Below are 19,088 nucleotides of genomic sequence, written 5' to 3'. Positions count from 1 at the left end.
TGGATACAGATGGCCGGCGTACCCCCAGGGAGGTGGGCCTGTGGAAAGCCGGGGGTATTTGGGGGGGGAGGTGTTCTAAGGGCTCCAGCCAGGGAGAAAAATCCCAGACAAACCATGAAAAGCAGCAAGGTTCGGGGGCTAGCGGTAGGGGCGAAGGGGCGGTTCCCCCACGGCAGGATTTTAGCAGGGGACGTATTGGGAGCCATAACCTCCTTACGCCCCAATCCTGCGCCTGGCCTCTCCAGCTCTGCAGGAAGCGAAGCTCAGCGGTTAGAGCAGAGGTGACGTGGCACCTGGGCTGCCGTCCCAGCTCGGCTGCGGACTCGCCGCGTGACTTGACAGGGTTTGTTTCATCCTGCCGCACCCCCCCCCCCATAGAAAGGGGGGTCCCAGGGCCTGCCCTATGGGTGGGGGGGCAGAGACAATTCGCTGGAATTGCCTCAAGGGGGGACGACGATGACACAGCATGGGGTGGCAGCCTGGGGAATAACCCCGACAGACGGCGTATCCCCTGCCCCACGTCCCCACGAGTGTCTGTCCTTCCCTGGTGTTGCAGACAGCAGCTTAGACCTGCAGGACGGGGGCGACCCAGGGGAGGAGGAATCGGGGTCTCTGGAGCGCAGCCCCCTGCTGGAGCCGGAGTCCCCAGCCGCCTGTCTGGAGGAGGAGGACGAGGAGGAGGAAGTGGCTGAGGACAGCTGCCTGGAGGCTCTGGTGGCCCCGCTCAGTGCATCAGCAAGGGGTAGGTGAGAAGCGGTTTTCCCCAGGCTGTTCCCACCCCCGCCCCGGCCTGTAGGCGACCAGCCGGCGCTCGGTGAGTGACTGTCCCCCTGTCTTGGCAGGTGAAGTCCCCCGCAGACGGATCGCCACGGCGGAGGAGGTTCGCTTCCCCCTGCAGCACGGGTAGGTGGCACCCTGCACTTTGGGGGGGTGGGGGGGGAGTCCGGGGCCAATGGCAGGGGGGCGGGAACGGCCAGCGCTCTGCCCAGGTGGGTGCCGGCCGCTGACGGGCCTTTCCCGCGCAGGTGGAGGAGGGAAGTGCGAATCAAGAAGGGCAGCCACCGCTGGCAGGGGGAGACGTGGTACTACGGGCCCTGCGGCAAAAGGATGAAGCAGTTCCCGGAGGTGATCAAGGTAAACGTCTCTTCCCGTCGAGGGCTGGGGGTGGAAATCTGTCGCCCACGGCCATCCGGAGGCTGGCACGCGGGTTGGAGCGGACAGATCCCTGCTGCTGGGCGCCCCAGCAGCTCAACTGGTGCCCCCCAATTCCCACCCCCTTACTCTCTGTCCTGGAAGCTGCCCGTCATGGGCTGCCCCCCATGACGATGCCCAGTGTACAATGGGGGGGTTGCCTGTTGTGCTGCACGGGGGGTGTCTTGATGTCCGTGCCTGGCCGGGGGGAGCCCTGTGCCCAGCGCGGGACCCTGATCAGCCCCCTTTGCCTTGTCTCTTCCCCAGTACCTGAGCCGGAACGTGGTGCAGGACGTCCGGCGCGAACACTTCAGCTTCAGCCCCCGCATGCCCGTCGGAGACTTCTATGAGGAGCGGGACACGCCCGAGGTGGGCACCTTCCCCGGGGCGCAGGCTGCAGCCGGCTCTGCCCGGGATCGGGGGGGGATGAGGCGTTTATTGGGGATGCACCCGAGGCGCAGGGTTTGCAGGGCCCAGGCACCGGGGCCCCGTGGCGTTGCCAGCTGGCAGGTCGGAGCCCGTCCTGTGCTCCCCGGGGCCTCCCTGCCGTCTGGCGCCCTTGCTACGGGCATGAAAGGAGACTTCCCCAGGGGCCCAGGCCTTGGATGGGGGGGTCGGGCCAGGGCTTGGTGTGGAGACCCCAGGGGTCAGTCTGGCTCTCCCCTCCCCCGCGCAGGGCTTGCAGTGGGTGAAGCTGACCCGGGAGGAGATCCCCTCGCGCATCCAGGCCATCACGGGCAAGCGCGGGCGCCCCCGGAACGCGGAGAAGGAGAAGGCCAAGGCCAAGGAGGCGCCCAAGGTGAAACGCGGTCGGGGCCGGCCCCCCAAGACCAAGATGGCCGACTTGCTGAGCAAGACGGACGCCAGGCTCCTGAAGAAACTGGAAGCCCAAGGTACCCCCCTCCTCGCGTGCCAGGCGGTCCCTGTGCCCGAAGGGAGCATGGCTCCTGGGGACGCCTCCTGCCCCGATGCGCCAGCCGCTCCCGTTGATTTCAGAGCAGGGACGGGGCAGCTCAGCACCCCTCTGGATCCGGCCCCACCCTCGACCTGCTGCGCGCCCCCGTGGCAAAGGCACCGTCCAGGGAGGAGCCCAGCTAAGACGCTGCCAGCTAGAGGGTGTGATACTCCCCCAGTGGGACCCCCCCGCGCGGCTTCCCACGTGACATTCTGCCCGCTGTGCCGCGGGCCTGATCTCCCCTGCCAGCCCGGGACAGCGCCCTCTGGGCACCTCGCTGATGCAACCGGAGCTTGGGTCGACAACTGCAGCCCCAGCCCCAACCAGGGGTTGCTCCATTCAGTGCAACCCCTGGCCCGCATCCCCCCCCGCCCCCCATCATGGCACGCGCCCGTTGCTGTGAACGCTACTGTGCCAGTCGAATGAGCGTGCGGACCTGGTGCCCGCATCTCCAGCGACCAGGAGAGATGAATCTTCCGCCAGGTGACACCCACAGCTCAGACCTGCCCACCCCCCAGCGGGGCGAGGGCCTAGAGAGGCCTGTGCGGCTGCAGGGGCACGGGAATCCAGGGCCAGGCGGCTGTGCCCGGCCTGGGAGTGGGTTATGGGGTGCCGCCCCCCCAGCTGTTCCAGGCTCCTCCCTTGACTCTTTCCTCCCCCCTCTCCCCCCCGACTTGCAGAGGTGCTCAGCGACGAAGACAAGCTGAAGATGAGCAAGATCAAGAAGAAGATGAGGCGAAAGGTACGAGCGGCGCTGGGGGAGGGGCTCCATCTGGGGCACCCAGTCGGAGCTGGGAGGGTCTCACTTCCCCCTCCCAGTCTGGGACTCCCCTCCCCACCAGGCACCTGAGGTGGATTTTATCCCTTCCAGGCAAGGAACAAACAGAAGCAGGAGGCCAAAGTGCCCAAGCCCAAGGAGGCCAAGAAGAAAGCCAAGGTGGGTGTGGAGGCCCGGTTTGGGGGAGGCAGGGGGGAGACACGAAGGGGGGGCTGTGTTCCTGACTCACCCCTCCGCCGCTATGTCTGTCCCCCAGGCGAAGAAGGAGAAGGCGCGGCCGGAGAAGCCCAAGGAGAAGGGGCGGCCCAAGGAGAAGGGGCGGCCCAAGGAGAAGGCCAAGGCTGTGCGGAAGGTGGACAAGAACCTGCTGGCCCAGCGGCGGCTGGAGGAGCGGCGCCGGCAGCAAATGATTTTAGAGGAGATGAAGAAGCCCACGGAGGACATGTGCCTGGGCGACCATCAGGTTGGGTGAACCCCCTGGCGGGAGGGGGGGGAGATCAGTCCCCTCCCCGTCCCCCTCCCCTGAGGCTAGCGCCCCTCTGGCTCTGCTGCTTCCTGGAGGGTCCCCCCAGCTGCTCTGGGCTCCCACGAGTGGGTCGGGGTGGGCTCCCCACAGGGCAAGGGCTGAGCAAGCCCCCCACATGGGGTGCGGGGCCTGGTGCCTCTTGTGCTGGCCCATTTGGGGTGGTGAGGCTGGTATCACATGCCCATGTGTTGGGAGTCAGGGGGTGGAAGGGAACCATGCCAAAACCTGGTAGGGTCCCGGCTCCACCCACTAGGCCCCGCTGACCAGCCGCTCGGCCCTCTCTTTCTTTTCCCCAGCCCCTGCCGCCATTCTCCCGCATCCCCGGCCTGGTCCTGCCCAGCGGGGCCTTCTCCGACTGCCTCACCATCGTGGAGTTCCTGCACAGCTACGGCCGGGTCCTGGGCTTCGAGGTGCCCCGGGACGTCCCCAGCCTCTGCACCCTGCAGGAGGGGCTGTTCGGCGTGGACGACAGCCTGGGCGAGGTGCAGGACCTGCTGGTGCGGCTCCTGCGGGCTGCCCTCTACGACCCCGGCCTCCCTTCCTACTGCCAGGTACATGGGCACGGCCGAGCCCCTTGGACTCAGTGTGAACAACGGGGCGGGGGCCAGCCTGGGCCAGGGAAAGCCAGGTTCCATTTCCTGCTCCGCCCCACACTTCCTGCATGACCTGGAGCATTGTCCAGCCAAGCTCTCCCCCCACCCCCCATATTCCAGCATGGACCCTCCCCTCACCCCTCCTCCACTGCTTTAACTCCTGTCCTCTGCCCCCCAGTCCCTGAAGATCCTCGGGGAGAAGGTGTCCGAGATCAGCCTGAACCGGGACACCGTGTCCGAGATCCTGCGCTGCTTCCTAATGGCCTACGGGGCCGACGCCGATCTGTGCCACGGCCTGCGGACCAAGCCCTTCCAGGCGCTGCCCCCGGACCGCAAGGCGGCCATCCTGGCCTTCCTGGTCAACGAACTCAACGGCAGCGCCCTCATCATCAAGTGAGGAGCGGGGGCCGGGCCGGGCCGCTTGTGCCCTGCAGCCTTGGGGGGGCGGTGGCTAGAACAGGGAGCAAAACCCAGCTGTTGCCTCTCGGGGTGATGCAGGCCAGGGAGACTACATATCCCAGCAGGCATTGGGCTGCCTAGGGGCTGTGCAGGCCAGGGAGACTACATATCCCAGCAGGCATTGGGCTGCCTAGGGGCTGTGCAGGCCAGGGAGACTACATATCCCAGCAGGCATTGGGCTGCCTAGGGGCTGGGCATAGGGTGACCAGACAGCAAGTGTGAAAAATCGGGACAGGGGGTGGGGGGTAATTTGAACCTATATGAGAGAGACCCAAAAATCGGGACTGTCCCTATAAAATCGGGACATCTGGTCACCCTAGCTGTGTGCAGGCCAGGGAGACTACATATCCCAGCATGCATTGGGCTAAGCGCTCAGGGGGCTTGCGGACAAGAAGTCCCAGAATGCAGTGCTGCCATCTGGCTCTGAGTAGGAAGCTTTGCGCCAATCCAGGCGGGAGTGTTGCATGCTGGGACTCGTAGTCTCTGGGCTGCACTCTGCTCACCCCAGCCGTACATGCTCTGAACCGTTCCCGAGCACGTGATGGGCAGGGACCCAACAGGCTGGGCCTGGAGGCGAGATCCGGCCCTGGCACCCTGGAGGGTGTCGCTCCTTTGCCTTCCCAAGGGGGCGCGTGGTGGGGCGAGGTCCGGACAGGACTGCTCTGCTAAACTCGGGGCTGTCCTTGCAGTGAAATCGACAAGACTCTGGAGAACATGTCCAACTACAGGAGGAACAAATGGATCATCGAGGGCAAGCTGCGCAGGTGGGTACTACCCAGGGCTTTGGGTGGGCTGGCTGGGTCGAGGAGGAGGCTGGGGGCAGAGGGGGACGGCGTTTCTGGTCAATTGATCAGCCAGATAATGTCAACTGACCTGCCCGTTATCCGACCGGAGTTAAATATTCCAGCAAGATGGCCTGAAATAGGCGCTGACCTACCTTTGCGATCGCACCTGTCATCGGTTGGACCTTCATTTCATCGTGTTTTCCGCTCCGAGCTCGAGTCGCTGGTTGTCTGGAATGAAGCACCGATGTCTGAGCGCTCAGATTACCCAGCAGAGCCACCGCCGTGTGAATTCACTGTTTCATGGTCTAGATATTCCTATTTAAAGAGGATCTAGTTTTTATTTATCGATGATTCTCACTGCAAAATGTCTGACTGGGTATTATTCTTTTTTCAACTGCAGTCGGTTAATAACCTAGCAAAAGCATTCTGATTGGCTAATAGCTTAGATTGGCCGATAATTAATTGGCCACGAGTCTGTCTGAGGATCGCTGATCTCAGGCCAAGCCTGCGGGAGGCCATGAACGTCTCCAGTTTTTCTGGCGCTGTGGTTTATAGTTGGAAGAAGTCAGTGCTTTAAAATATTTGCCCATTTTTGACTGATGAATTGACCGACTCTTTTAGGACCGGTCAAATGCCCAGCCCTGCTTCTGCCAGAGAAACTTGCGGGGTGGCTATAGGGGGAGGGCAGCGGGGCTCCAGGCGTCTTGGTGAATTGGAAGGCGGCTGTATGCTATTGGATCCAATCTGCCAGGCAACATCTGAGCTCTCGGCCTGTTGGATCCAAACTGCGCGCCTGCCCCCAGCCCATGCGGGGTTGGGTACCTGAGGGGCGGCAGGGAGTCGGTGTCCCCGGCTGGCATTCAGGACGTTCGTTCCCTCTGCGGCTCTGCAGGTTGAAAATCGCCCTGGCCAAGAAGACAGGCCGCCCGGAGTCTGAGATCACGGGCCTGGACGAGGGGCCCAGGCGGCGCAGCTCCCGGATCACGGAGGAGAACAGTGGCCTGGAGGCAGAGGAGGAAGAGAGCCGGGGCCGGAAGTCCCGCAAGGATGAGGAGGTAGCCGCGTGGCAGGGCCAGGCCAATAGGCGAGGGGAGTGGGGACGTTCGCCTCTGCCTTTCGGAGGCAGTGTCGTTTAGTGGTTAGAGCAGGGGAGATGGGCAGACAGGACTCCTGGGTTCTTTTCCCAGCTCTACCACTGACTTGTGCAAGTCTCATTCCCTGGTGCCTCAGTTTCCCCAGCTGTGCTGTAGAGGCGACAGCACAAGGGTGAACCAGAGCTGCTGATGTTCGAGGGGTAAAGGGGGTCCTGTATGCAGAGCCAGGGGAACATGGTGGGCAAGGATTCACTCCTCCTGACTGTCCCTTCTCCCACTCAGGCCAGCATTCCCGCATGCAGCGTCCCCGAGCTGGAGAGACAGATCGAGAAGCTAGCCAAGGTAAGGCTGGCCCCAGTTGGGGTGGGGAGCTGGCAGGCTCTGGATCCCCCGGGACAGCCCCCAGCAGACGATGCCTCCCCCCATTCTTTTTTTTTTTTCCCCTCCCCCAGAGGCAGATGTTCTTCCGGAAGAAGCTGCTCCACGCTTCGCAGACGCTGCGGGCCGCCGCGCTGGGCCAGGACCGCTACGGCAGGCGGTACTGGGTCCTGCCCCACCTGGGCGGGATCTTCGTGGAGGGCTCCGAGGCAGGTGAGTTGGGTCGGGGGCCTTGTGGGGAGGGGGGGCTGTTAGAGTGGAGAGGGTTGCACGGTTCTGATCTCTTCCCGCCCCCACCCTGCAGCCGCGGAGGAGGGGCCCAAGGACACGGAGGAGGAGGAGGAGAAAGAGGCTGCCCCGGAGATCTCCCCGGTGAAGAAGGAACCGGTCGAGCTGCCCGTCCCCAGCCGGCCGAACTGCACGGTCTCCCGGTCGCGGGGCCGGCCGCGGAAAAGCAAAGAGGACCCGGCCCGGCCGGGCGGGCCCAAGCCCCCGCCCCTCAACGGGCTCCTAGAGGACTCGATGGCCCCCTGCCAGAGCCAGCACGACCTGAGCCAGTCGGCCTTCCTGTCTTGGCTGAGCCAGACGCAGTCGTCCCTGCTCAACAGCTCGGTCCTCACCCCGGACAGCAGCCCCGGGAAGGGGGACCCCAGCCCCCCTGCCCCCGAGGCGCCCACCCTGGAGGAGAGCTTCCCAGAGACAGTGGAGAAACAGGGGCCCTGGTTCAACCTGCTGCCTAGGACGCCCTGCCATGCCGCTCCCCCTCTCGCTACCTCCTCGGAGGAGCCCCCCGCTAGAGCCACCCCCCAGCCTCGCAGCCTTCACCCCGGGGACCAGCCCAAGGCTACGGGCAGGCAGGTGAGAGCCGGCCGGGTGCCTGGGTCTGCTGCCGGAGTGGGTACAAAAAGAGTTCAGGGAAGGGGGGGGGGCCTAGCAGATCCCCGTTGGCAGGCGCCTCTCTTGCTGACCCCGTGGGCATAGCTGGCACTGCCAAAGGGACCCTCCTCTCTGGCCCCTGTAGGTGTCGCTCTAAGCCGGGCTGGAAAGCCGCCCCGTCCCCTTCCCTTCGCCCCTGTGGCAGGATCTGGGCCCCGGAGAGGGGTCGAGGGACTAGCTGGAGCCTGGCGAATCTGTGGGCTCCAGCTCCCTGGGGTGGGGCTGAGTCTGGGGAGGAACCCACCTCCCCATATCCAGGGGGCTGCGAGGGGAGGAGCGGGGTGGTGGCTGGCCCCCAAGGAAGGGGGGCAGGAGCACAGACGAGGCCCATGGGAAGCGAGGGGAGCCCCGTGACGTGGGTCACTTAGATCCGGAGCCCCCGGGGGGCTGGAGGGACTGGCTCCCGGGGGGCCGGCGGGACCGGGGCGAGGACTGTGCAGCCAGCGCCTCTCACCCGCGCTGTCTCTCCTCCCAGCCGAATGGCCCCACGTCTCCCCCCCTCGCCTCCACGCCCGTCCACGCCAGCCCCAGGGTGCCCAGCGTGTGCCCCAGGGGCCGGGGCGGACCTGAGAAGGCCCAGGAGCCGCCGGGGCAGCCCAAGCGCCGGGGCCGGCCCCCCACCAAGTTCTTCAAGCAGATTGAGCAGAAGTATCTCACCCAGCTGATGGCGCAGCCCGTGCCCCCAGGTGAGGACACCCCCTGCCCCACCACACACATCGGGCAATGGGGCAGCCACCTCTGGCACGGCTTCTCCCAGTTCCACCTTCTCCGCCCATCCAGACTTCCCTCCCTTCTTTCCTTGCCTGGGGGGCGGGTGGGTTTCCCTCTGGACGTCGTCCCCCCGCCACCCGGCCGTTCACGGGGGGCACCCAGCCTCGGGTGAAGCACAGGGGGACAGGAGACCACGTTCGCCCCCGTCTCATTGAGGGCAGAGAGCTGGGTTTGGGTGCCAGTCAGGACGCCTGGGTCCCGTTCCCTGCTGGGGTCCCCTTCCCCTGCAGGGTGACTGGGAGCTGGCCCCCACCCCACACACACACCCCAGTGCTCAGCCGGCTCCGTGGCTGCCTTGCAGAGATGCAGAGCGGCTGGTGGTGGCTCAAGGACCCGGAGGAGCTGGAGGCCGTGGTCCGAGCGCTGCACCCGCGGGGGATCCGCGAGAAGGCCCTGCACAAGCACCTCACCAAGCACAAGGAGTATCTGCGGGAGGTCTGCGCCCGCGCCACTGCCGGTGAGGACACGCCGGCGGGCGGGAGAGGGGGAGGACCCAGGCCGTGGGAGGGGGGGGGGGAGGACGCCAGGCTGTTAACCCTGCCTCTCTCCTGCCCAGATCCCATCGTCCAGCCCCAGGCCGCCGGCCACCCCGTGTCTCAGGAAGCCTTGGCCCGGTGGTCTGTGACAGAGCGGGCCTACGAGATGGACCTCGCCCTCCTGCAGTGGGTGGAAGAGCTGGAGCAGCGGGTCCTGATGGCGGATCTGCAGATCCGGGTGAGGAGCCTGGCCCCCGGCCTGCCCCCCCCCAACCCCCCCTCCCCCCGATGTAGCTTGGGAGAGCTAGTGGGTGCTGCAGTATGCCCCCTCCTAGCTGCTGCGGGGTGCACTTGGTGCAGGGGACGGGTCATGCCAACGAACTCTTCCCCTGGTCCCTCCTCCCAGGCCTGTGAGCTCAGCAGGTTGTCACCTGGATGAATGACCCCAAGGCAGCCCCAGGTGCTGCTGGGTAGTTGGTAAAGCCGTCTGGGATCCGAGCAGGCTGAACCACCATCCCCATCCCCCCGGGATCCCAGCCCCCCTCTAAGGCTCTCCCTCCCCCCAGGGCTGGACGTGTCCGAGCCCCGACTCGGCGCGGGACGACCTGCGGTACTGCGAGCACAAGGTGGGGGCCCTAGAGGACATCACCCTCAAGAACCGGCGGGAGGGGCTGCCCCCCTCCCGGGAGGCCACCAACCCCCTGGACCTGGCTGTCCTGCGGCTGGCGGCGCTGGAGCAGAACATGGAGCGCCGGTACCTGAAGGAGCCGCTGTGGCCGCCGCACGAGGTGGTGGTGGAGAAGGCCGTGCTGAGCAACCCCGAGGCGCTGGACCTGGGCAGCACGGAGATGTGAGTGCCTGGCACACGGGGGGGCGAGCAACGGGGGCTTCTGGGACGGGGCTCCAGAGCACAGGCTGGGAGCCCGGACTCCTGGGTTCTTCCCCCCAGCCCTGGGACCGGGTCTAGGGCACAGACTGGGAGCCAATACTCCTGGGTTCGACTCCTGGCTCTGGGATGGGGGTGGGGTCTACTGGGTTAAAGCAGGGAGGTGCTGGGTGCCAGGACTCCTGAGTTCTCTTCCTAGCCATGCGGTTTAGGTAGATGCCTTTCTGTGCCTCAGTTTCCCTCTCTGGACAACCCGGACAGTAACCCCCTCCGCAGGGCTGGGTGGGGGGTGGCAGCGAGGGTTACTTAGCATGCAACCAGCTCCCTGTCAGGGCATCCTCCCTGCGCCAGGCTGAGTGTCTGTTTCTCCCCTCCGCCAGTGCCTACGAGATCACTCCCCGGATGCGGGCATGGCGCCAGACCCTGGAGCGGTGCCGGAGCGCGGCCCAGGTCTCCCTGTGCATCTACCAACTGGAGAAATCCATCGCCTGGGAGAAGTCGGTCAACAAAGTGGTAAGGGGTGCGGGGGGGACATTCGATGGTTCCCGGCCGTCAGGAGGCACCAGGGACGAGGGGTAGTGCAGGGAAGAGGTGGCACCCTGTGGAGCTCCCTGCTGCAGGAGGGAGAGTCGGGGCTGGAACTCGGGAACCACCATCCTACTGCAGGGGCGGGGAGAGGGTCAGGGCAGGATCTGGACTGGATGGACCTAGTAGGGTAAGAAATAAAATGTCTGGCTGGGCTGAGCTCCTGTTGGGGGCCTCTCTCAGCCCACCCACCTCACGTTCTCCTTTTCCCCCAGACGTGTCTGGTGTGCCGGAAGGGGGACGACGACGAACACCTGCTGCTGTGTGACGGCTGCGACCGCGGCTGCCATCTCTACTGCCACCGGCCCAGGATGACGGAGGTGCCGGACGGGGACTGGTTCTGCTCCGTCTGCGTCTCCCAGGTATGTTCCCGTGGGAGCCCAGTTGGGCTTCGACCGCTGCGTGGGCTGCCCCCCTCACCGAGATCTTTCCAAGCCCAGATCACACCCTCTCTCCCCCACCCCTGCTGGGAGCCAGGGCTGCTGGGTGGTGGCTGTGTGACCTCAGAGGAACGTCTCCCCTCGTGCCTCAGTTTCCCTATTGTGCGGTTCGGGGGTGGGGAGCGACCGATTCCAGCGGGTGACTCCCCCAGTCTCTCTTTCCTTGCAGGCAGGAGGCGAGTATTACGACGACCCCAGTTCGCCCAGGCGGGGCAAGAAGCGGAAAGGCGGGCGTCTCTTTGGGGGGGGCTTCCCGGAGGAGGAGGAGAGTCCTGGGCGCCGGGTCCTGCCGCGGAGGCGTGACACCCTGTCGGTGCCCCGCTACTCAGGGGAGGGCCTGTCCCCCTCCAAGCGGAGGAGACTGTCCCCGCGGGGCCAGAGCAGCGACCTGACCTTCTGCGAGTACGTACCCTGGGGTGTGCCCCCCTGGCTGGGGCGGGGCCTGGGGAGGGGGGTCGTGTGCATGCCCCAGCAGGGTGGGGCGGGGCACTGCACGCCCCAGTTTGGTACATGTCCCTGTGCTACGCCCCTCCTCTTCTGTAGGATCATCCTGATGGAGATGGAGTCTCAGGAGGACGCCTGGCCATTCCTGGAGCCCGTCAATCCCCGGCTGGTGCCCGGCTACAGGAAAATCATCAAGAACCCCATGGACTTCGCCACCATGCGGACGCGGCTGCTGCGGGGCGAGTGAGTGTCGGGGCAGGGAGCTCTCGGGGGGAGGGGGAATCTCTGCAAGGAGCCAGAGGGCGGCATGGACCTCGCAGGCTGGCGCCGAGTATCCCTCCCCCTCCCTGGGCCGCCTGGCCCCAGCGACGAAGAACCTACCTGCACCCATCTGGCTGTGTGGGGCTGGCGGGGGCCGTTTCTCCTCCTTCCCAGGGGCTGGCTAGACACCACCCGGGCATTGCTGGGTCGGGGGAGGAGGATAGAGGGAAAGGGCCGGAATGGGCATGGGGGGATTCAGGCAATGGGGCGGGGTGGCAGCAGAGGTCAGGAGAGCTGTTTCCTGCTCTGAGGCTGCTGTGATCCAGGCGGGAAGGACTCAGGGGTGACTCAGTCTCCCTGGCTCCTCCCCAGGTACGTGAGCTGCGAGGAATTCGCCGCCGATGCCACCCTTGTGTTCGACAACTGCCAGACCTTCAACGAGGACGACTCGGAGGTGGGCAAGGCCGGGCGCGCCATGCGGAGATTCTTCGAGAGCCGGTGGGAGGAATTTTATCAGGGAAAACACGCTCCTAACCCGTGAAGTGGGAGCCCAGGGCTGGGGTTGGGGACTGTGCCCCCCCCCTCCCTCCACGCTCCTGACCTGAGACCTGGTTTGGGGTAGGGAGAGACCCCCCTCCCCCCCGCAAAAGAACTGACTCCTCTGGAGCCGATCTCGCTGCCTGCTGAATTCCCGACGGAGGCTGGTCCCGGTGCGGCGTGGAAAAGCCCCTCCCCCCACACACACATACCAGGAGGCTTGGGGTAATGGGGTGTCTCCACGGCCCGGCTGCTCCCTCTCCCCCGCCCCCCCTCCCAGCCACCCGGACTCACGGACTGTGTAAGCCAAAAACGGAAGAAACCGGGCGATCGCTCGTCGGGTTCCTTTTCTACTTCACCACCGCCCGACCCGGCACACGAAGAAAGACCCCCCCGCCCCCCCCGCCCCCTTGGCTGGGAGTATTTAACATAGCAATAGTTCGTAGTGAACGTGTATGAGGACAGCACTGCTGTGTGCTGTCCCTGAGGCATTAATGGCCAGTAAAGTGAACTCAACTCTTCGAGATTCGCGTCGAGCTTCACGCCCGGACCCGCTCGCAACGACACTGGGACGCGCTGCTTCCACACACAGCCCCCCCCGGCTCGCTGCTTCCCTTCCGGGACCTTTCCATGCCTGCCCTTACCTTCTTGGACCTTCCCATGCCCCCCTGTTCCCCATCGCCCGTACCTTCTGGGACCTTTCCAGGCCTGCCCCCTACCCCCCTTACCTTCTGGGACCTTTCCAGGCCTGCCCCTTTGCCCTTAACCTTCTGGGACCTTTATACTACACTCAGCAGGTTCCCTTAACCCTCTCCCAACCCCCCCAAAAGGCCCCTCCCTCCCCCCCCACTACCAGGCCCTACCATTGCAGGCCCTTTAATGGGGGGTGTCCCTGTTGTGTCCCCCCTACCCCACTGGGTCAGATCCTTCTCTGCTGTAGGGCTGTTACCCCCCCCACCCACACAGATAATAGGGGTTTGAGGGAGGATCGGACACCCCCACGGATCTGGCTACAGGGAGCTGGGCTGAGCATCGGCCTGTAGTCGGAGGGGGGTGGGTTCTGTGTGGGGGAGCTCCTTCCCTGCCCCTCAGCAGGACTCCCCTCCTCCAGGTGACCTAGGCTTGTTCATAGGATCCCAGCCTGAATGTGTGTGCGCCCCTCCCCTTGCCGTGAGGACCCCCCAGAGTAGGACTTGTGGTGTTTCAGCCCTTCTCCCCCCCGCCCCCCCCAGCTGGTAGGTTTGCACCCGGGGGGGCAACACAGCACCCATCCCCCCCTTGCAGGGGTAAAGAACAGGGGGGACCAGTGCAGGACCCCATCTCTGAGCCAGCAGCTGCCCCACAACAGGATGGGGGGGGCAAAGGGGTGGCAGAGCATAGGCAGCTCCAGGACCCCAGTGTGTCAGCAACCCCCCCCCCCCCCCCCCCACACACACACACACACACACACACACACCCCCGCCTCCCAGATTCCTGTTGGCGGCTCCAGGGAGCCAGAGCTGCAGTTTTGATCCCGTCTGTCCCAGGACGGGCCACTCACGCCAGCCCCCCAGCTATCTTTCCCCCCCCCCGCCGCCCAATGGCTCTGCTGGCACCAAGGACTCTGCCACCCAGTGCGCAAGCCCCGCCCCCAGCTTGTGGGAGGCCCCGCCTCTACTCAAGCCCCCCTTCCCCCAGCGCGGCTCGCCAGGCCTGGGGCACCTCGGGGGGGTGGGGGGAGCACTTTGGCGAAGGTGCGCCACGGGGGTGGCTGACTTTGTTCCCCGCCAACCTGCTCGGGGCAGGGGAAAGGCCTGGGCCGCAGGGAGCCCGTCCCGTGGGTCACTTGGTCCAAATAGAGTCTCCCTCCACTCCGTGACCCCGTCCTCGGCTTGGGTGCCGAGAGCTGGAGGTGAAGGCCATGGGGGGGTTAGGCACCCAGCTTAAAATGGGGAGGGGGGCACCTGGATCCCTGCGCCGGCCGGTCCCCACCTAGTGCTGCAGCTGGGCCCCACGGCTCCCCAGTACTGAGGGTAATGTGATGGTGAATGCTGGAGGGCCGGCTAGGCCTTCTCTAGGCACGGGAGGCTGAGCTGGGTTATCTCGAACCCCCCGATAGCCCCCCCCCATTAACCCTTTGCTCGTTCCCTGTGCAGCCCTTGCTGGTCTCCCCCAGGCCTTTCTGGAAAGTGTGTGGGGGGAGGGGGGGTTCCTTGCCTTTCCCAAGTCTTAAGCCCTGTCTGGGGATGGAGAGTCACAGAGGTGGTGTGAAGGTGTGGAAATCAACCCCCTGGCCGCCCCCCAGCTCCTCAAAACCACGATATTACGGGTACTCGCTTTGGGGCGGCTGGCGGGTAGGCCCCAGTGGAGCCGCTTCCCAGTCCAGGCCAGCTGTGCGACATCTGGGACACCCCCTCCCCCCCTCCCCCTGCCTGTCGTCCACTCCCCACGAGCACTGAAATCAACTAACCTACCTTGGGGGCGTGGGGGGGTGGGAAGCCCTGAGATGGAAGCAGCCTGTCATGCATTCCCCCACCCCCCTCCCGTCGTCTTTAAAAAGTAGCCTTTTTTCTATCAAATAACCTCAAAAACTTTTTATTTTATTTTTTTGCTTTGAAATAAGAGGTGGAGTTGAAGTCTATTTGAACTGACTTTATATGATGCATAAATATTTATATTTTATCTAAACTGCGCTGTAACAAACTTTTTTTTTTTTTTTAATATTTTGGAGCGGTCAGGTTTTTTTTTTTTTTTTTTTTTTTTCCTCTTTCTTTTTGGTTTGTGTTTTTGTTTTTGTCATGGAAAAGTTTTAGTCTCTGTAATGGTGTTGTGGTGGTGTTTTTAAAAGTTTTTTTTTCTTGATAAAACACCCTGAATTTTAAATCCCCACCTTCCCTCTTAGCCCCTGCCATCCCCCCAAAATTAATCCAGACGTGTCTGAAATCCCACCCGCTCTTCCTTATTGGGGATGCACCAGAGTGTAGAAATCCATTCTGGACTGAGTACAAGAAATGTTAAGATGCGGAATATATTTTGTTTTTTAACCCTTAATGAGTTGGCTTTGTAAATTACATTTTTTGGGGGGGGAGGGGTTGTCTAGAACTGGCCTTCCCCCTCCCCTCCCCTCCCGCCCCGTCTCTGTCTGATAAAACAGGAAGAACCAACCACGGTAAAAGAAAAATGTTCTGATGTTCCTTGTAAAAGGAACAGGACTGGCTCTTTTTTATATAACCAAATGTGGTGTTTTAGTGACTTTTTGATAATGTACAGTTTTTGTGAATTTAAATTTATTTCTTTCTATATTTTTAGGACCAATCTCATTTTTAATAAGGTTTAAAGGAAAAAAAATATTCTAGATTAACTCCTGTTTGTTGCCATGTGATGTTCCCACAAGTACAGCGGTAGAGAGTGCTTGTCAAGTTGCGAGAATAAAAACAAACCCACGTTTGATAGAGACGGTGTCGTCGGGGGTGTTTCTGGTGGGGGCAGCTGGATGGTGGGGGGAAGAGGGAGAGATCCCAGCTGGCTTTTCAGATCTGAAGTTCAGGCTGCGTGTCGGGAAGGAAGAACGGACAGTAGGCAGACACGGTACCCAAGAGAGTTGGGAGCATTGAGTCAAAGGGATGTGAGCTGTAGGGAAAAATTCCTCCACTCCCTGTTTGTTTGGTTGGAGTAGAAGCGCCCCTCCCTCATTTTATTACGGGGCGTTTAAAAATTCCCCAGCAATCCCCTTCCGGGCCGCTCCATATCCCCCCTCACCAGCCCCTGCTGGAAAAATCTCATCCCTACCGTTCACTAGCCGTGCCAGGAAGCGGGCACAGGACAGCGGCCAGGCCTTGCTCCGATCTTGTCCTGGTATAACGGCCTGGGGCGTGTTTTCTTTGCTCCAGCGTTGCTACCGCGCAAGCCTCAGGCTGGGCATGGTTCCCCGGGGTGCAAGGGGCGCGTAACCTGGTAGCTCATTCCCTGGGGTGTGGCTTGGAGCACTCCCATGAGGGTCTGACTGCGCCCGCCCCAGGGCACTGTAACTGCACCAAAACGCAGCTGGTGGGTAAATGAGGCTGTCACCGTTAGCAAGCTGAGTGGCCTAGGGGATTGAGGCACCCACTACAAGGACTGGAACTTGAGCCCATGCAGCCAGGAGGTGGTGGCTCCCGCCCGCGTCCCTTTTAACTGGCTCCCGGGCCGGGGGAGCGGGAGCTGCCGCTGCAGAGGCGGTTGGCTGCCTGCACCCGCTGAGTCATGCCTGTGCAGCTGCTTCTGACGCATCTCAACCCGCCTGATCCGCTGGGCTCCCTCGCCGCCCCCTCGGCTTGGGAACGCCGGGAGGGAGCCTGGCCCCTCCGGTGCAGCAGGACCGAGCTGCAGCCCCGGACAGCGCTAGAGGGGCCCGGTTCCTGCTGCTCCCCCGGCTCCGTTCTCTCCCGTGCTCCTGAATTAACCCAGCTTGGGTGGAGCCTGGCCCCTGCTGTGACCCGAGCGGGTCCCCTCTCCGCCCAGCTTCTCTAACAGCAACTGCTGCAGCGCCGGCCCAGGGTCACGGTCGGTGATCTCTGCCCTGGGGATGGGGGCAGAGCCTATACTGGGCTGCGGCGCAGCCTTGAATACACTGTCCCCCACCCCCATGGCTTAAGAACAGGGGACCAGCTTGGACAGTGGCCGGTGGCTAATACTTGAGGGTGTGAACAGAACAGGGCCAGTAGCGAGTGTCCAGCCCCAGCTTCTGACAGAAGTTTAGAGCCACCTGGAGCATGGGGGCCAGGGCCAGACCTCTATGAACTGGTTTCATTCTGCTTTTGGCCTTCACAGTGTCCCCTGGCAATGAGTTCCACAGGTTGTGCATCATGTGCCTAGTTGCCGGAGAGCGCCCCCCTGGTGCTGGAAGCCAGAATTGCTGCGGCTGTACTAACCGACCAGGCCTTGCCCAGGCAACCGCCAAACCACAGAGGAGACCGAGCCGACTTTTCTTTCCCACCTTTTTATTTAAAAACAAAAACTTCCACATGAGCAGAGTGGGAGCTCCATCAGAGGCGGGGGGGACGGGGGACACACAAGCCCGGCTGGAGCACAGAAGCGGGAAGAATACAAAACTAGAAACCTCGAGATTTTTTTTAAAAAACCCCAAAACTTAAAAACCTGTACAAAATGCTCCTTGGTATAAATTAAAGGGTGCTAACTCCTGGGGGGAGGGGGGGCGGTGCAAGACAGGGCTGGGGGGGGGGAGAAGCAGCACGGGGCAATGGCAAAAGAGGTGGTTGGTTTAGCATCCCCTTTCTCCAGTGGGCCCCAGCCCCCTGCCCGGCCGTTATGGCCTCGAGCCAGCGCTGGGGCTAGCCTACAGCCCTGTGGGGCAGGCGCGTGACCCCACACCCGCGGGTCTCATGTGTGATTTGGTGCCTGCAATGATGCCAAGGCCAGAGGCGGGTGCTGGGAGGGCCACGGGTGCAGCGGGCGGGCTGAGATGGGGCCGGCGCCCCCAGCTTCGGGGGGTGGTTCTGGGGGTCACAACCGCTACAGCTCAAGGCTCGGAGCTGCCGATTTCAATGGGGGAGGAGCAGCTGGCACAAACCCAAGGCCTTGCACCCCTCCCTCACCGTCTCAGGCAAGAGCCTGTTTTTGGCAGGCCAGGCACTGGCCAGCATCCCCAGCCTGGCACCCAGCTCCAGCCTGCCTGGCGAGCCCGGGCTCTGCTTCTCCGGCTAACGCTCCTCTGCTGGGATTAAACCCCACGCTGGGCTGGTCCTAAGGCAGCAGGCACCAGCCTTGAGGCTGTGGCTTCCCGTCCCCAGGCACCAGCGATGCCCGTGGCCTGTCCTTTAATGCCAGAGGCTGTTTTATCCACCACCACCCCGCCCCCCTGTGGCTTCCCGGCCCCAATGCTGAGCACAAATGCGGCTACTTCTCCCTCTTTGGTTAGCTGCCGGGGTGTGAGCCCGGGTGGGACCCCCCCGCTGTCATCCCCCGCCCCAGTCTGCTCGAGACCTAACCCACTCCCCGACCCAGGCAACGGAACAAAATGCCATCTGAAAACACAACCGGCGGGGCCCTGCCTGGCGAACAGGTGCCCCAGTAATTAGCAGCAACATGAGGTTTGTGAAACCATGAACGCTCCCCCCGGGAGCGGGGGGGAACCGGCAGAGAGCGGGGAATGGGCCATGGCTTTGCACCGCTGGGCTTGGGAGAGAAGCCGCCATGGGGGCGAGGTAGCTGTGTAGCGGGGGCGAGTTGGACGCAGAGCCGGGTTCAGGAGAGGGGAAGCCATGCTGGCCAATGACGGGCAGTGCGCTGGGGGCCGGGAGGTGCTAAGCCAGGATCTGCCAGGCCTCAGGGACTGGCACAACTCCCAGGGCGTGTGGGCAAGGGGGTCTCTTGGCCTAGGCTGTTAATGGGGGAGCTAAACGCCGCCCGCCCTGCGCTAGACCCTAAAGTGCAGGGGCTGGATCTCAGGCAGGGAACGATCAAGGCACAAGACTCAAAATCCAGCAGGATATCTGCCCAGCCAGGCCCTACCCCCTGCACTGGCAGTGGGGCAAGGGGGGGCAAATGGCCTCTTATTGCTCAGACCTGAACACCAGCAGTGGGGCGGGAGCAGGGAACTGCAGCGCCAACTGCCCCCCTGCCTGCCCCAGGGTGGGCCCCACCAGCAGGGGCCGGCCTTGGCCCATGGCTAGGCTAGGGCTGCAGGGCCCCGTGCCCCCCAACAACCTGTGGCGCCCCAAGCCCAGGAAATGCTGGAGTGGGGCGGGGGCAGAGCTGAGACTAGCCCCCCCACACACACACACACGCACCCCAACACTCCAGATGCTTAGACCCCCCTGCTCCCCCCTTCCTAGATACGACACGGGGCAGCAGCCGAGATCAGGGGAGTGGGGACAAGCAGGCCCCCCAGGGGGCAGGGAACCCAGCTCGAGGCAGAGCGGCACTTTTTGTGGGTCCCACACTGCCCCTCACCACCCCCTGCCTGCCAAGGCCTGGCCCCAGCTGCTTGGGTTGACAATGGGGGTCTCCGGCTGC

At 63.5% G+C, this 19,088-nt stretch overlaps 1 protein-coding gene and 1 long non-coding RNA gene across 6 annotated transcripts in view; one reads left to right on the top strand and one right to left on the bottom strand.

The window, feature by feature from the left end:
- BAZ2A (bromodomain adjacent to zinc finger domain 2A) overlaps positions 1-15,530 on the top strand; it is a 32,187-nt gene extending 16,657 nt beyond the window's left edge. For all 5 annotated transcript variants that reach the window (XM_065576055.1, XM_065576057.1, XM_065576059.1 and 2 more), the window contains exons 6-29: positions 557-742; positions 843-903; positions 1,026-1,134; positions 1,459-1,560; positions 1,868-2,084; positions 2,827-2,888; positions 3,018-3,083; positions 3,181-3,387; positions 3,747-4,001; positions 4,222-4,436; positions 5,192-5,266; positions 6,180-6,342; positions 6,664-6,723; positions 6,834-6,972; positions 7,064-7,617; positions 8,171-8,381; positions 8,768-8,923; positions 9,023-9,180; positions 9,509-9,792; positions 10,209-10,341; positions 10,629-10,775; positions 11,023-11,255; positions 11,397-11,540; positions 11,931-15,530. In XM_065576055.1, the coding sequence (XP_065432127.1) occupies positions 557-742; positions 843-903; positions 1,026-1,134; positions 1,459-1,560; positions 1,868-2,084; positions 2,827-2,888; positions 3,018-3,083; positions 3,181-3,387; positions 3,747-4,001; positions 4,222-4,436; positions 5,192-5,266; positions 6,180-6,342; positions 6,664-6,723; positions 6,834-6,972; positions 7,064-7,617; positions 8,171-8,381; positions 8,768-8,923; positions 9,023-9,180; positions 9,509-9,792; positions 10,209-10,341; positions 10,629-10,775; positions 11,023-11,255; positions 11,397-11,540; positions 11,931-12,099 (4,106 nt within the window). In that variant the 3' untranslated portion in view covers positions 12,100-15,530. The remainder of the gene's footprint in view (positions 1-556; positions 743-842; positions 904-1,025; positions 1,135-1,458; positions 1,561-1,867; positions 2,085-2,826; positions 2,889-3,017; positions 3,084-3,180; positions 3,388-3,746; positions 4,002-4,221; positions 4,437-5,191; positions 5,267-6,179; positions 6,343-6,663; positions 6,724-6,833; positions 6,973-7,063; positions 7,618-8,170; positions 8,382-8,767; positions 8,924-9,022; positions 9,181-9,508; positions 9,793-10,208; positions 10,342-10,628; positions 10,776-11,022; positions 11,256-11,396; positions 11,541-11,930) is intronic.
- LOC135977077 (uncharacterized) lies at positions 11,101-12,898 on the bottom strand. Its single transcript, XR_010594425.1, has 2 exons — positions 12,834-12,898; positions 11,101-12,793 (listed from the first exon to the last, which is right to left on the bottom strand). It is a non-coding gene; the product is annotated as an uncharacterized LOC135977077 (long non-coding RNA).
- Positions 15,531-19,088: the final 3,558 nt, after the last annotated feature.

Source organism: Chrysemys picta, chromosome 22 (assembly GCF_011386835.1).
Source record: "Chrysemys picta bellii isolate R12L10 chromosome 22, ASM1138683v2, whole genome shotgun sequence".
Taxonomy (NCBI): domain Eukaryota; kingdom Metazoa; phylum Chordata; order Testudines; family Emydidae; genus Chrysemys; species Chrysemys picta.
The sequence above is the reverse complement of the archived record's forward strand: the minus strand, read 5'-3'. Positions and strand labels throughout refer to the sequence as shown.